The sequence below is a fragment of the Danio rerio genome, chromosome 24, assembly GCF_052040795.2.
Source record: "Danio rerio strain M-AB ecotype USA chromosome 24, GRCz13ab, whole genome shotgun sequence".
NCBI lineage: Eukaryota > Metazoa > Chordata > Actinopteri > Cypriniformes > Danionidae > Danio > Danio rerio.
In genome coordinates, this window is record NC_141044.1 from 42125001 (window position 1) to 42143187 (window position 18187).

An 18187-nucleotide genomic window follows, 5' to 3' on the forward strand; every position below is an offset into this window, starting at 1 on the left:
AAGAAATATTTTAATTGTAGGGTCTCTCATACCGCATTGAATCCAAACGGGGGCATCGGAGAGCCGCTCAGGTAGGATTGGTCACTATCAAGGGGCGTTACAAGGGTACTTATCAACGATCTATACACATTAACTATTTGCCGACGGCTTTTTTCATTTTACAACTAAACTAAAATCAATAAAGGCAACGTTTAAGTGCGTATAAATTCCTGCCTGTAAGTTTAAATAACTTCGCTGTACACCGTACACAGTCCACCTACCATGATTCTTGTTATTCCCCATAAAATCAGTGCGATTGAGCCATCTGATTGGCCGCTGACGTAGTCTGACTACAAATAGTAGGCGTGTCCTTTCCTCTGATTGGCTTGCGGCGCACGTCAGTTAAGTCTCGCCCCGCCCTTCTCATTCCTGCGTGTGTGAGTGTGAAGTGTGTGTAGATCAGCTGTGACCGTGGGAAACGAAGCCACTGTGCCAACCAGACCTGCAAAAATCCGGCAGGAATCTCTCGAAAATCCACGTTGAAACACACTGGATAGTTTCTGGATAGTTGTGTCCGCGTGCCGCTGAGAGGCTCGTCGGGAGCGGTGAGCTAGAGGAAAGTAAACACCTCTTCTCCATCACTGTTTACTTCGACTGTTTCTATAAGTTTACCGTATTATTTAAGGGGCTCGCAGAGTAACGCATCTGCGCGTGTCCGCGGGCATACACACGGACGCGCGCGTGTATCGAGAGCGCGGAAGGTCCCGGACTGAATCCCCTTCACAATCAACCCCTCAAGAGAGCTTAATGTAAAACTTTTCGGCTTCTTTATTTCTAACTCTGGGATGTAAATAGTGTTCTTGTGAACACTGTCTCCTCGCCGAGGGTCCTGTCAGGTGATTATTGTGCATGAATAATTGATCCCCGTAGTGAGTTTGTGATGAGGCGGACTGCGGCGCGCGGGGGAGGACTCTCCGCTGGAATTATTGCGCAGTTTTTAAAATAACGGGAAAGAAACGGGAACACAAACCCACACTCATGGCACAGAGCACGTCTGCGAAAGATAACGCCTGTCGAAAATTCCAGGCCAATATTTTCAACAAGAGTAAATGCCAGAACTGCTTCAAAGCTCGAGACGCGCACCTGCTGAGTGATGAAGACTTCACACAGGTAACTCAATGCAGACATGCACATCAATTACGTGTGCTGGACATTGAGGTAAAGTTGGCTTTATAAGCGCACATTTGTTCATTGAGAACTTGTGACACGCTCCTTACGTTGTTTACCGTGCTACTTTAATTATTCGGCCTGAAATCACATGCTAGTTTGACTTCAAAACACCATTGGCACTATTTAATTGACTCTGAACAATGTTGTACTATGATAGTCATTGCCTGCTGATAGCATGTCACTATTTAGTATTTGCAAATTATTCTTTTTCTGACATTATATAAAATAAAAATGAAAATCTGAATGTGTACATATAAAAACAACTTCATCTCAGTGTGCTCGACTGCTCTGAATGATAACTCAGTGTCAAAACTGAATTGCTTCAAAACTGCACTAACAATCAAGTCCATTGCAGTAGCCTATGATTTTTTTTCTGTTCCAGACGGTTAATATGTGTGATTTACTATATATTTTGATAATATACTGTAATAGTAATTCTATTGTTGGAGTTATAATCTAAAATCATAGATGCAGTTAATTATTCAGAGTTATTAAACCCTCTTTTATTTTATTATTTGTTTAATTATTTCCCAAATGATGTTTAATAGAGCAAGGAAATTTTCACAGTATATCATATGTTTTTTTTCTTCTGGAGAAAGTCTTATTTGTTTTATTTCATGTAAAATAAAAGCCGTTTTTAATATTTTAAAGCCAAAATTAATAGCTCCTGTAAGCTATAGATATTTTTCGATAGTCCACAGAACAAACCATCATTATACAATAACTTGCCTAATTACCCTAACCTGCCTACTTCACCTAATTAACCTAGTTAAGCCTTTAATTGCCACTTTACGCTGTGTAGAAGTGTCTTGAAGAATATCTAGTTTAATATTATTTACTGTCATCATGGCAAAGATCAAATAAATCAGTTATTAGAAATGAGTTATTAAAACTATTATGATTAGAAATGTGTTGAAGAAATCTGCTCTCCATTAAACAGAAATTAAAGAAAGAAATAATCAGGGGCTATTAATTCAGGGGGGCTAATAATTCTGACTTCAACTGCATTTACAATAATAATGACATTAAAATGTGAAATTCAAATAAAACATACTGTAATTCAAAATAGATAATGAGAATACTTAATACATTTACCTGTTGTTAATTTCTTCAAATAAATTTTGTAAATGATAAATGCATTTTTTGAAATGTGAAGACATGTTATCAGTAGTTCATAAAATAAAACGATTTTAAAAAAGATTAAATATAAATAAAAAGATTTACTTAAAACACAAACCTATTAGTCCAAATTAAGAGAACCGATTTCAGATTCATATTACTTTAAATTAGTTTCTTAATTGTTTTTTTCAGAGCTACTATATGTATGTATATACTACTTAAAGGCAAAATTATTAGCCCTCCTGTGGAATAATTTTCAAAATATTTCCCAAATGTTAAAACAAACAGATAGAAGATTTGATTTAAAAAAAAGAAACATTTTAAAACCTAATATTTTTATGTTATATTTTTCAATAAATCATTTAAAATAACCCATTTTTGTATGTGCCATGATGGCAGTGCATAATATAGTACTAGTTTTTAAGACTAGTATTCGACTTAAAGTGCAAATTAAATGCTTAACTAGCTTAATAAGGTTAACTAGGCAAGTTGTTGGACAACAGTGGTTTGTTCTGTAGACTGTATTGACCTTAAAATGTATATATATTTTTATTTAAATGTTTTAAATCAGCCTAACTATAAATGAGAATATGCTTTTTTCAGAAGAAAACAAATATTATAAGAAATACTGTGGGAAAATGTATTGCATAAACATCACTTGGGAAATATTTGAAAAATAATTCGGATATAACCTTCAAATTAATATAATATAATATAATATAATTTAATATAATATAATATAATATAATATAATATAATATAATATAATATAATATAATATAATATAATTTAATATAATATAATATAATATAATATAATATAATATAATATAATATAATATAATTTAATATAATATAATATAATATAATATAATATAATAATATAATATAATATAATATAATATAATAACCTTCAAATTTATTGTATATAAAATAATATATAGCCCCCTTTTCATTTCCCCAATTTCTGTTTAACTGAGAAAAGATTTTTTTCAACACATTTCTAAACATAATAGATTTATTAACTCATCTCTAATAACTGATTTATTTATCTTTGTCATGATGACAGTAAATAATATTTGACTAGATATTCTTCAAGACACTTCTATACAGCTTAAAGTGACATTTAAAGGCTTAACTAGGTTAATTAGGTTAATCAGGCAGGTTAGGGTAATTAGGCAAGTTATTGTATAACGATGGTTTGTTCTGTAGACTATGGGGAAAAAAATTATAGCTTAAGGGGCTAATAATTTTGATCTTAAAATGGGTTCAAAAAATTAAAAACTGTTTTTATTCTAGCCAAAATAAAACAAATAAGACTCTCTCCAGAAGGAAAAATATTATCAGACATACTGTGAAAATTTCTTTGCTCTGTCAAACATCAATTGGGAAATATTTAAAAAAGAAAAAAAGTCAACTTGGGGCTAATAATTCTGACTTCAACTGTTTGTGTGTGTATATATATATATATATAAATATGATTTATTTTTATAGAACTATCTGAAGGGTTTCCATCAGTCAAAGCCTTTCACACAGTTTAAATGTCAAACACTGGCTCTGGATGACCCCCAAACTTACAATATAATAACAAACTATTGACCTTATTCTTCGTGCATGAGCGGGTGCAGCCATTTGAATCTTTTTGGCTTGAAACTTCTGCTCTCATTCCCTTCCATTAATTTTTAGACAATTAAAACAACTCCTTTGCTGCTTGATTTTGCAAACTGATAGTTTCTTATTATATCATTCTGCTTTGTCTGTATAGTCATGGACACACTTGTTTGTAGAGCGAGTAGTTTTCCACAGTTTATTATTTCTAGTCATTTCTCCCATATCTGACTGAATCGGAAGTTCTAAACCATTCGCAAAAATGAGCGCACGTCTGCATTGAAGAATAATAATAAGACTATGGATTTTAGACCATGATAGAGTGTTGGATGCTGATTAGTTTAATGCACAGCATATGATAGAAAATTAAAACGTGTCCACAGAACTCACATATTTCTGCCCTTTGGTAATGCCGTGTTGTTGTTGTTGTTGTTGTTATTGTTGGATGAAAATAGCCCATCATGTTAAAAATATTGACATGAATATGATGAGCATTCATTACCAGGATATATCAGGTAAACACATTAAAGAGACCGTTCAGCCAAAACAAAACATTTCCTCATCCTCCAACAAACCTGTTTGAGTTTCTTCTGTTGAACACAAATGAAGATATGTTATGTAATGTGATATACTGAAGAATGCTGGTTAAAAAAACGTAGTATTAATATTTTTTGGTTCATACTATGAAAGTTAGTTGCTGCTTTTTTTCCTCCAACATTCAACATAATATATTGTAATATTCATAAAAGTGTAGAACCACGAAACATGGTGTAGATGTCAGCCAGATGACTGATTACAGGGATTAGTAGTAGTTAATGATGCTGTTTACTAGATGCGCTGCATTTACTGATTGTTTCATTTATATTGGAATGTATTTTATAAGGATTAACCTCTTGAAGACACAATAAAAATAATAATAATAACAAGACAACAAAACATAAATGAACATAACATCCACTATAGACAACAACAAAACTAAATATTAAATGAAGAAAAAAAAACATCAAGATTATCTGATAAGATTAATAACAAAACATGATATGAAATAAACAGATCAGTGAATCCAATCACAACATAATCAATAACATCTTCACGGTGCTCACAGCAACCTGAGATCGATTCCTGGATCGAGGTCCTATGCCGATCCTTCCCCTCACTCTGCTTCCAGTGCTTTCCTGTCTGTCCTCCACTATCCTATCCCAATAAAAGCTGAAAAACCTCTAAAAAATAATTATAAAAAAATTATAATGAAGACTACTGTAAAAAAATAATAGGACAAGAAGTCATGACAACAAATGCTTTTGTTACTTTAGCCTATTTATTAAGCTAATCAATTTTTAACCAATTTAATTTAATTATAAAGTTCAATTCAATGTTTTTATTCATTTTATATATTCATATTCATTTATTATATTATTTATTTGATGTAAATTGATATGTTGAGTTGATTCAACAAAAATAAGGCAGCAAGATTACATTTTTTACTGTATACAATGAATTTTTCATTTGATTATTAAACTTATGCACATTAATGCTTTTAGACTCCCCAGAAAACCTATAAAGCACTGTATATTTCATTTGTTGTTTTGCTTTGTTGCATTTATTTATGTTTTGATTAGTTTATTATATTGTTTTCGCCTGCACTCACCTAAAATTACCCAAGTGAGTCTAAAATTCAGCTGAACAAGCCAATATTGCAATATACAGTTGAAGACAAAAGGTATTATTAAAATAGTAATTATAATTATTATATATATTATTATATTATACAGTATTATATTAATATATATTAAATATATATATATATATATATATATATATATATATATATATATATATATATATATATATATATATATATTAATTAATAAAAAACTATTTTTTAAATTTATATATATATATATATATATATATATATATATAAAAATTAGAAAAATAGTTTTTTATTAATTAATATATATATATATATATATATATATATATATATATATATATATATATATATATATATATATATATATATAAATTAATTAATTAATAAAAAAAAAATAAATATATATATACAGTTGAAGTCAGAATTATTAGCACCCTTTTGATTTTTATTTTCTTTTTTAAATATTTCCCAAATGATTTTTAACAGAGCAATGAAATGTTCACAGCATGTCTGATAATATTTTTTGTTCTGGAGAAAGTCTTATTTGTTTTATTTTGGCTAGAATAAAAGCTGTTATTAATTTTTTTAAAACCATTTTTGGGACAAAATTATTAGCCCCTTTAAGCTATATTTTTTCCCGATAGTCTACAGAACAAACCATCGTTATACAATAACTTTACTAATTACCCAAACCTGCCTAGTTACCCTTATTAACCTAGTTAAGCCTTTTAATGTCACTTTAAGCTGTATAGAAGTGTCTTGAAAAATATCTAGTAAAATATTATTTACTGTCATCATGATAAAGAAAAAATAAATCAGTTATTAGAAATAGGTTTTTAAAACTATTATGATTAGAAATGTGCTGAAACAATTTTCCCAGAACAGAACAGAAATTGGGGGGGAAAATAAACAGGGGCGCTAATAATTCAGGGGGGCTAATAATTCTGACTTCAACTGTATGTGTGTGTGTGTGTGTGTGTGTGTGTGTGTGTGTTTGTGTGTGTGTGTACACCAAAAAGTATTTATAAAATGTTATAAATTTAATCTAGTTTTGCCATGAAATAGCCAGAGAAGCTGATATGGCAATAAGTTTAAGTCTCTCTTTCAATAATTAGCTATTAAAAATTAGCTCATTCAGTTATTCATTCATTCATTTTCATTCAGCTTAGTCCCTGATTATCAGAGGTCGCCACAGCGGAATGAACCACCAACTATTCCTGCATTTGTTTTACGCGGTGGATGCCCTTTCAGCTGCAATCTAGTACTGGGAAACAGCTATACACTCTCACATTCATGCACACACACTCATACACTATGGCAAATGTAGTTTATTAAATTCCCCTATAGCGCATGTGTTTGGACTGTGGGGGAAACCGGAGCACCCGGAGGAAACCCACGCCACCACGGGGAGAACATTCAAACTCCACACAGAAATGCCCAGTCGAGACTCAAACCAGTGACCTTCTTTCTGTGAGGACACAGTGCTAACCACTGAGCCAGCATGCCGACTAGTAATTAGTTATTAAATGGATTAATACTAACTTATATCCGTTAAGCATGTCTGAAATATTTGAAAAAGAGTTTATATTTCAGAGGAGGGCTAATAATTATGTGCATCGCAGAAAAACAAAATACCACAATGCTATTTTCCCCCATTATAATTTAAATGTCATTCCACCAGCTGTCAACCCAAGATATGCCTCATATTGAGCTGTATTTTAAGATCTGATTCCTGATCCAGAATAGTTTTACTGTAAGGCCACACGCAGATACAGGGGCTTTCCAGAACGTATCCTTAAAAATGACCACAGCTGGGTCTCCACTGTATTACAGAGGTGACGTGGCCTGCGTTTGCCATCTGCCTCACTGCATAGGTTGGATTGTTATCAGAGAAAGAAGTGATGAAGCAAAGAAAGCCTGAATATTTGGACGTCTACGTGAGCATGAGGGAGAAATCTAGAGAACTGAGCCTCAAAGCGGCACTCAAGTCTTTTTTTAGCAAGCACTTGGAAATTGAGTTGACTAAAATGAATCAGGTCTTTAGTACCTGTTAAGGACAGTCGTGTATTGTACATCCTCCTTTTGTTTGAGCTTCAGATTTACACTTATTAACTTCAGAATCAAGTCCTGTTTCCCAGCAGGCATCTTTAGGATTCTCATGTCTTCCTTTTTTCGTAGTCTAAAGGTCATCGCACCTATTTTAATTCTTTAATGTGATCTATTTTCAAGTGAATTAAGATATCCAGTTAGAAAAAAAGGACTTTAAGAACTGACTGGATGGTAAAAAAGATTGTCTCTGCATTACGGGATGTTAGAGTGTTTGGGTGTTTCCCAGTACTGTGTTGCGGCTGGAAGTGCATCTGCTGCATAAAACATGCCATATGCTCTGTTAGTCATATTTGTTGTGTTGGTTTGTGTTTATAGCTTCAGGACCATCTGAATCTCAATTTTTCCAATGTCCATTTCTTGGTTTTGAGGGCTTTAAAATGATAAGAGTTGGGGTCACTCATTTTTATGCGTTTCCAAAATTGGACGGCTCGTTTCTCAATGCGCATGAGTAGAGGATACTGGCCTAATTCTGCCCTGCATGCATTGCTGGGTGTTCCTCAGTACCCTGAGGATGCTCCTACTCTGCATGTAGGCTTTCAATTGGATTTTTATGCCACTTATCAAACTCATGACGAGGGCCAAACAGAATCTGCAGACATTTTTTGCTATTTCCGCTGAGAATTTTGTTAAATATCTTCGGATATTTATTTATCGGTAAGATACTTAAATATCTTACCGGGAGTATCAAACTAAATAATTAAGATATGAAGCTGGGTTCAACACTAAGGGTGCTTTCACACCTGTGAATTGATTCAGTTGTTCCGAAACAGAGATTACAATTGTTACATTGTTGCTCTTTGCTCTTGGAGCGGTTCACTTTCACACTGCTAAGTTTCTAATCGGACCAAAAAAGCTAAAACAAGTCACGTGCGAGGAAACTCTCTTCACATTGATGAGTGTCAGGGTTTATTTTGCAGCGTCCCGCTCAGCTGTCAGGAGAGGTGGTGGTTTGGTGATGATTGACAGGGTGTGCGCGCGCGACGTGTCTGAGGAGAGACGCGGTGGGGAGGGGTGAGAAGGGTGCGCGACGATGCCTATTTGAGGACCGGGTGGGAAACGCGAGATTACCGGGAGATCATCACTCGTTTGCGGGCATCGGGAGACTCGCGAAACTTCCCTCCCTACTCATAATTCTCTGTTCATATAGCCGTATGCCTATTACATATCCATAAAACACTGTGTATAACCGCGCTCGGATCGGATCGCTTTCTCACTGCAATCGATCCGCTCCAGGGTTCATTTCAATCGAGCCGAGACCACCTCATTCACGCGATCTCGGAGCGATTACTTTGGCGCGGAACAGAGCGCGATTGCCCTGTTCACATATGCCAAACGAACCGCGCTAACTGGGCAATCGAGACACGATCCGAAACAAAAGTGTAGGTGTGAAAGCACCCTAAGGATATTTTCTACTGGCTCGATTGGACCAGTGGTTCAGATTTTTACTTGCCTTGCCAATTTCACAGGCCCCACACTAAAAAAATAAATAATAATAAATTTAGCCACATATTTTAAATAATGTGTCAAAAATAACGTCTGTAAATCTTAAATTTAAATATTTTAAAAATGTTAAAATATTTAGCAGTAAAATATATAGCAGTATAGATAATGTGCAGGTATTTTATCGCAAAACATAACGTGGCTGACCTAAAAGTGATGGCAAACTATGCAAAACATCACTTCTTTTTTTCATGGTATTGGACCCATGTAAATGCCTGTTTCCACAATGTTAGGCCGTACTCACACTAGGTACAGTTGCCTCGAACCGGGCCAAAGCACGCTTGTTCCCCCTCCCGTCTCCCCCGACGGCCCGCACTCACACCACAAATGGGCTTCGGCACGCTTACGTCATCACTGCTGCGCTGTTCAGTGAGAAGCGCTCTCTCACTCAGCAGCAAGGTGGAGATTTCTCTAGTTATATCGTTTCAGTCGTTTGTTATGCTGTGACATGCAGTCAAATATTTCGCCAAACTGTCCTTAGGGATGCGGGGACACGCAGTCAGATATTTCGCCGAACAGATCCGCCACTTTTGGCGCTCATAAACAATCATAAAGCTCTCGTGCTGCAGGAATGAGGAGGTCTGCTGAAGCCGCTATCTGTCGTGCTGTGAGGGGTTTGCGTCTTTAATAAACTACGGCAGTTTGCGTTCACTGAACACTAATATTGATTAATAAATCCATATGAAACAGCCCCTTAAAGTAACGTCTCGCTTTCAGTTTAAAAGCGAGTTCAAAGCCCAAGTGAACCGCGCTCAGGCACACCTCTTCCAACCGGGCCAGGGCCGGCCAAGTGAACTGTGCTTGAGCCCGATTCAGCGCACTCACACTTCTTAAACGATCCGGGAAACAGGCCTGGGCACGGTACAGATGGCATAGTGTGAGTAGGCCCTTAGAAACAGATGTTTTCTTTTAGCCTCACGATTTAATGTGGCTGTCATGTTGCCGTCTCTTCACCGTACTGCTTTTTACTAGGTTATGGTATAAATAACGTGCTCACAACATCCAATAAGATAAGAGGAACCCAAAGCAATATGGTGTTTACGACTTCATAGAAAAGGTGGCATTCAAAGACTTAAAAGCACAAATTGTTTCGCGATTCTAAGACTGTGTTTGCATGCAATTGACAAATAGTCGCTGGCAAATTCAAATTTAGTGACAAGGCAGCACTGGTCCCATCGGGCCAGTAACCATTCTGTCTGCTGTCCCGAGCATCTCTCGCTCTGGCCCCGGGCCCTGTGAAGTAAAAAATAATACCTTTTTAAGCTTTTATTTAATATCAACTATGCAAATTCATTTAGATCTACTTTATTGGGTATTTTTTGTAGTCTCTCATATAATATCTCTACTAAAAGACAGAAAATATTACTTTACAAACTATATTGTGAATGAATTATATGAACATTTTCATATTAGTCAACAATTATACTGAAATTAATAAAAAAAAACTGAATAAATGTAAATGTACACGCATTTACACAAGTAAATAAACAGAATCAATGATAAGCTAAAAATCTGCGGAATTTTGCACGTGCAGATTTCATGTGGGCCTACCTATGACTGAGGGGAGGACTCCACACTTCACATCCATATAGCACTTTAGATTCAATCACTGACTAGAAAATTTTGAGCCAGATTTCAACTGGAATTTCTATTTGTGTTGATTTTTTTGTAATGGCGTATAAGGCCTGTCTTGCTTTCTCCTTGTTCATTCACAGCCAAATTTAGTTTTCCATTAGCACTTATTTTCAACCCAAGGTATGTGTAGCTTGTGGTAGGTTCAATTTTTGTCATACCAAGGGTGAAACTGTGTTTCTTTCCCTGATATCTGGGTTTTTTCGTGAATATTAGGGTTTTGGTTTTCTTTGAGTAAACGGTCAAGGCACAGGTCTGACAGAAGCTGTGCAGTAGGGCTGTGTGATTAATCGAAATCTAATCGCAATTTGAATTAGTTAATCGCAAGAGGCTGCAATATGAAATATATACATGTATACAGTTGCAATCAAAATTATTAGCCTCCCTAAATTATGAGCCTCCCTGGTTATTATTTTCCCCAATTTCTGTTTAACGGAGAGCAGATTTTTTTCAGCACATTTCTAATCATAATAGTTTTAATAACTCGTCTCTAAAAACTGATTAGTTTTATCTTTGCCATGATGACGGTAAATAATATTTTACTATATATTCTTCAAGACACTTCTATACAGCTTAAAGTGACATTTAAAGGCTTAACTAGGGTAATTGGGTTAGGGTAATAAGGCAAGCTAATGTATAATGATGGTTTGTTCTGTAGACTATCAAAAATATATAGCTTAAAAGGGCTAATAATATGACCTTAAAATGTTTTTTAAAGAATGAATAATTATTCAAGCTGAAATAAAGCAAATATGACTTTCTCCAGAAGAAAAAATATTATCAGACATACTGTGAAAATTTCCTTGCTGTTAAACATCATTTGGGAAATATAAAAAAATAAATAAATTCAAAGGGGGCTTATAATTCTGATTGCAATTGTGTATATATATATATATATATATATATATTTAATTTCCCCCTCCCAGAGCAAAATGTGTGACTGCTGGCAGTGTGTGACACATTCTTACTAGCCAATTGATTTAGCACGCTTTTGTTCTGCCCAATCAGAAAAGGGTATATGCCGAAGCATGCTAATAGGACTTTTAATTTGCCAGTAACCTGGGTTAATCGATTTCAGTGAACTATATGCCAATGCAAAATCGCAGCATTTAAGGTCTGTTTTCTTTAAAAATCAGTGATCTCCACTAGCTGAGTGATATTCGATATAAAGTGCGTCTCAGATTATACAAGAAGCACTGCATTACATTACATTTCCCCCCGCCATGTCTTTATAATATTAGCATTTATTTTACCCCGGGATATTCAATGAATCTTTGATGCTAGCCTGCCGATTCTGACAGTTCATGTGAGGAAACGGCTTTTTGTCTCGTTTTACTAAATGAATGCCAAAGTCTGTTTAACTGATTGTATTTTAATGACATTACAACATCCATGCTGTAAAAGCAACCGTATACAATGGAAGAAAACTGACAATATCAGGTCACCGGAAGTTTATCAGTATGGGAAACACACTAGCTCGGCATATACCCCATTGCGCAACTGAACTACGGCCTCAATAAAAAAAGAAAAGATAACAGACAGGAAAGCGCTGACAAGTGGGATGGTGGTGTCTGCTGCTTCAGAAGCATTGATAGACAAATTAATATCAAAGAAAAACAGCAGATGTAATACGGGAATATTTTGGTTTCAAAGTCACAGTCACCGAACAAAAACGGGGAGCTGTCGCAGAGTTGTTGCTACGGCTTGTGGATTATTGAGCTGGAGCTTGACTACAAAATCAAATCGTAAATCAAATCACAATCGCAATATCCGTAAAAAAAAACGCAATTAGATATTTTCCCCAAATGGCACAGTCCTGCTGCTGCTCTAGACCCTCTTCTGTTGGCGACAGCAGCACTATCATCTGCAAACGGCAGGAAGTTTTCACTGGAATCGTACAGTGGGAGACCCGGCGTATCTGCTTGCTCTCGGAGGTTGGTCATAATGGACAGCCCTGTTTCATTCCCCACCTCTAAAGGAAGATTTCTGTTCGCTTATTTCCCATTTTAATTGCGCACATTGCATTGTTTTTATAATGTATGTTTTACCGCTGATACCTGATTCTAGAAGTTTAGACAGCAGACCTTCATGCCAAATTGAATCAAACGCTTTCTGTCTCTCTCCCTCTCCCTCTCTCTCTCTGGCTGTCTCTCTGCAGTTGGTCAGGTTTTTTCCGAGTTGTTCATTCCACACATATTTATGTCCATGCTTTTTGTCATGCTATTAGAATCCACCCTCCCCCTTGACACACACACACACACACACACACACACACACACACTCTCTGTGAGACAGTCAGCGCTCAGTTCTGCTGTTATGAGAGAAAAGGGGGGCTGTAAAAATAAACAGAACAAACTTTAACCATTGAAGAGGAAAATCTGGCCTACATTAGTCTCTCTCTCTCTCTCTCTCTCTCTCTCTCTCTCTCTCTCTCTCTCTCTCCCTCCTCTGTGTGTGTGTGTGTGTGTGTGTGTGTGTGTGTGTGTGTGTCCCTGTCCGCTCCTCATCACTGATTTCCCAGAGCTCAGAGTCTCCCATTAAAAGGATCTCAGGAGAAACTAGATTTGCATTTCCTGAAGGAAAATAGCAGAGTAAAAGAATAGTGTTAAAGTTTTTAGGTAAGTGTACCCTCTCAGTAAAAAAGGGGGACAAAAGCTTTTGCTGGGGCGGTAGACTCTCAAAGGGTACTAAATGCACCCTTTAAAGGCGAGAGCTCAACCAAAACTTCTGTCATTTGCTCCCCTTGACTTGTTTGTTTCTTTTTAGGCCCCCTATTTTTTCAAAATAATTTTTTGTGAATGATAAATATCTTTATATTCATCCATTTATTTTCTCTTCAGCTTAGTTCCTTTATTAATCAGGGGTCGCCACAGCGGAATGAACCCCCTACTTATCCAGCATATGTTTTGCGTAGCAGATCCCCTTCCAGCTGCAACCTACCACTGCGAAACATCCATACACACTCATTCACACCCATACGTTGTGGACAATTTAGCCTAAAATTGGTCCAATTTTAATATTGGCCCAATCCTATTTTGTAACCCCGACCCCTTCAAAGGAAGGGCCTCAAAATTTACCCCTAGGAAATAGGACCGCAACACCTGCGCACATCATAGTCTCTTCATATGAGATCAGACGATCGCGACTGCTTTAGTTATACCAGTTGTGTTGTTTTTTGGTATTTATCTTCAGGAAATCACTGAAGGCATACATCATGTTATCATAATGATCTAATGTGGCAATAAGATCATAACTGTACTGTGCATTTACACAGTGGCCATATTCATCTATGTAAACACACAAAAACAACACTAACATTATAGCAGACACTGTAAAAAGCTCATTCCCAGCCACTAGACTTTACTGACAGGTTAATCAAGCATCATCGAGTGTCAGAATGTTGTGGGACACGACTATACAGGAGTTATTATTATGGATTGTAGATTTAGAGGTTTTTATTTTAGCATTTTTTTTAGAGCATGACCGTAAAACACAAACTCTGTTATGAATGTATTAAAACATGTGCTTGTTATGCCGAGATCAGACTGCATGATTTTCAAAGTAGTCGTGTCACAGATGTTTTCACACTGCTTGACTAGCTAGCGTTTCGTCGAGGCTAGCGTTTCGTCGCTGCTTTGTTTACACTGCAAGATGGATCGGCGACAGCGGCTTTCACATTGCATGACTGTACAACAGGAGGAATAGCTGACAACTTTGTCCAAACTACATCTCACAGCCAACAACACGTAGTATATGGCTGATTCCAGCGTTATGGACGTGGCATTTGCAGTAAAAATTCAAAACATAAATGTACAGAGAAAGTAAACGTTAACATTATATTAAATCAGCTGTTTATATTTTCCAAAACAACTCACCACGGAGTTATGGGATCAAAACATTTCAATCTGTGAACATTTTTTATACTTTAAATGAGCAAAATAAACATGCGTTATGGATGTGACCAAAAAAGTCTGTGAGTTTACAGTATACATGTTTTGTAAAAATTCAGTGAATTAAACTGCACAACTCAAAATAAATAGTGCTCATCAAAAGGATAAAAGTTGGCTTTTCTTAGAACAAAAATGATTGATTTTATTTTATTTGGACATTTTTGCATTTTTAAGGGAAAAGCTTTGTTATGGATGTGACACTTTTTCGTTTATGGATGTGAAATTGTCATTTGTGTGACTTTGTTAAATCAAATATAATAGTTTGAAAACATGTTTTAGTATTTTTAAAGTATTGAAAAACACTTGCCTATTCAAAAAATGCAGAAATGGTTTTGCTATTTTGGTAAAAACATTTTTCTTTTCATGGCAAGGTTGACATTTGCATGGAATTGCTTATATATTTTGTTATTAACTAAATAAGTGAGAAAGTAGCCTTTGATGGGGTCGAAAATGTACATTTCTGCTCGTCTTGGTTTGAAGGGAATTAGCGATTTCTCCTCAACTTTCTTTTTTGACTTTCTGTATGAAATGTCAAACAGACACGGGTGCTCCTGTCAAACCGCCACTAGTTTTTCCTTTGTTTCGTGGGTTAAAATAAACCGAAAATGATCGCTTTTAACTTCTCCCCCAGCCTCCCACTGGCCTGCGGACACACACACACACACACACACACACACACACACACACACACACACACACACAAACACACACACACACACACACACACACACAAGTAATGCTGCTCTCTCATTGGCTGTAGGCGATCGCTGATGTTATTTTCAGTCAAAACTCATTTCACATGGCAGGGTTTGAATCGCCGACCAATCCAGATATTCAGCACGCCAAATATCTTGCAGGCATCGGCGACTTATTTGCGATTCTCTCAGATTCTCTCTTTGATAGTTCATACTGTGTGATTGTCACTCACGTGCATGAGCACCGATTTGCCTGTGATTTCAGGCATTTGCCGGCGATTTCTCAAAACCTTTCGGTGAGCCGAAATCGGAGCTAAAATCATCCAGTCTGAACTAGGCATTAGGTGTAAAAACTCATAATAAAGACAAAAAAATAGTAATTTGTGCACTTCCGTGTGCAGCCATTATGCCGTGGTAGCTGGTGTATTTTGGGAAATTTTAGTACCTCTTGGTTTTGATTGTGGTCCTGAAAAATCTCAGTTTCATAGGCTATCTATGCCTTCAAGCTAAAGAGAATTGGGACACCCCTACCTCTTCATATGAACGCTTAAAACAAGGGGTAAGGGAAAGGGCTAAGGGGTAGAATTGGGATCGGGTCATACTCTTTATCAGATATAGTGTCAACTATGCTCTTCTGGGCATTTGGGAAAAACCAAAAGAAAAAAAAAGTTGGCACTTACGTGAATAATAAGTGAAACATCTGATAAGTCTGCTGAGCTTTGAAAGAGGAGCCTTTTAAGCCGTAAATCTTTTCATTTTTCTCTCGTGCACGCTTTCATTGGGGTTTCTGTAATATTACAAATCCAACGGTCGGCACTTTGTTGTTCAGTCACAGGAGAGTCACATGCAGAGATGTTATTCCTGTTGTGGGGCTTTACTTTGGCGTGTTTGCGTAAAGGTGTGTGTGTGTGTGTGTGTGTGTGTGTGTGTGTGTGTGTGTGTGTGTGTGTGTGTGTGTGTGTGTGTGTGTGTGGTGTGTGTGTGTGCGCAGAGACTTTACATTCAACAAGAGAGCATCAGTCGGACATTCACAGCCACAGTTTGTGTTGTTTCAGTGTGCAGTGAGGAGCTGCTTTATCTGAAATAGTTTTCCACACTAGTGTTGTCTTGAATAGTGGTTTTATTGTTCTTAATGCTCTTGTAAAATTAAAGTTGTTTAGATGTTTGTATAGTAGAATTTAGGATGTCTATAAGCTAATGTGCTACAAAACGGTGACAATTTATGTTTAGAAGATATAAATCTCATATATACATCCAAAGCTTGCAGTTTTGTCACTGAAAATCGCCTGTATGGATTAATTAATTAAAAGATTAAAAGATTTTTATTTTTAATTAAATTAAAAGATTTTTTTTTTCAAGTCCCTTCATTCTTCAGTTTCTCATCAAATTTTCTGACCAATCAAATGCTCTCTAGTGTCTGACAAGCCCCACCCCCTTCACATTTGCTTTGCATTTGATGCAGTTGAGCTCAACAGCTCTCCCTGGCAGAGCTTTGATTAAAAACAATGCTATTGGCTGTTTTTTTAAAAGGGGTGGGGCTACCCTTTATCCTGCTCTCTTTTCATGTATCAGTTGAGATTATGTCAAACATTGAATAAAAAATGTAAGACTGAACAATATTGTGCAAATGAGGTATTTATTGTTATGTAATGCAACGTGATGTGTGGTACATTCACAGGTAAACATTGCTTTACTTAATGGAGTTTAAGTAAAGTGTCTGGTGCATTTAGAGCAGGGGTGCCCAAACTTTGTTGTATGAAGGGCCAAAAACCAAACTTGATTGAGGCTAGTGGGCCGAAGGTAAATATAGTCACTATGGGTAATTTCCTAATTTATTTAATATTATTTAAAAATAACAAGAAAGCAATGAACTAATGAATTAATTAAATTAACTAATACACCATAATTGTTTTTACAATTTATAGTTAACTTATTACAGTAAAAACAAAATCTCATTTATGACTGAATGGAGTTACACTAGTTTTTGGCTTGATTTGCTCGCGACAGTATTTGGATTTTTAATATCTTATTTATTTAATTGAATCTATTTAATTGATTTTTTTTGGTAGCTCAGCAATAAAAAAACAACAAAAAAAGGTTTATGTTAGATAGGATGGTGGGTCAAATGAAAGGTTACAATGGGCCATCTTTGGCCCGAAGGCCCTACTTTAAGCATATCTGATATATAGAGATGACTGTTTCTACAGGTGGTTTGTCAAGCCCACTCACCTGTTTGAGGCACACTCAGTAATGCACAATGTTTTCTGAAGAACCATTTTTTTTAATTGAGGTGTGTTTCATGTTTCAGGCAAAGCCCATCTACGGTGGATGGCTGCTCCTGGCACCTGAAGGAACCAACTTTGACAATCCTCTGCACAGATCACGGGTTCGTATGACCACACTGCTCTTTTAACACACAGGAAAACATGCCACTGAATGCTGATTTTAATACAGTGCTTCGTTTTTTCACTTGGCAGATTCATTTAAGCAAAAATGCCTAACAAAAAACTATTTTTAGATGCATTGCAGAATGTGCTGTTCAGCCGTTCTCACCTGCATTAATAGAGCGAACCGAGTGGATGTTGGCTGAAAATCTTCTGGTCATATTTCACTCTTAAATCCAAAGGAAAATGAAGCGCTTTCTTTCTTTATATCTGAATTTGTTTTTGATTATGGACATTTTTGCCAACAGCCATGAGATTCTTTCTTTCT

The 18187-nt window shown here is 36.0% G+C and overlaps 2 protein-coding genes across 24 annotated transcripts in view; both read left to right on the top strand.

Annotated features, from left to right (window-relative positions):
- Positions 1 to 18187, top strand: part of tbc1d24 (TBC1 domain family, member 24) — a 126087-nt gene that overhangs the window by 105434 nt on the left and 2466 nt on the right. The window lies entirely within an intron of this gene.
- The window catches only part of mpripa (myosin phosphatase Rho interacting protein a), a 109920-nt gene continuing 92168 nt past the window's right edge, over positions 436 to 18187 (top strand). For all 23 annotated transcript variants that reach the window (XM_087309962.1, XM_087309939.1, XM_087309940.1 and 20 more), the window contains exons 1-2: positions 436 to 1149; positions 17784 to 17861. Coding sequence is in view for 22 of the 23 variants with exons in the window: in XM_087309939.1 (XP_087166065.1) it covers positions 1018 to 1149; positions 17784 to 17861 (210 nt within the window). In the remaining variant the exon portion in view is untranslated. The remainder of the gene's footprint in view (positions 1150 to 17783; positions 17862 to 18187) is intronic.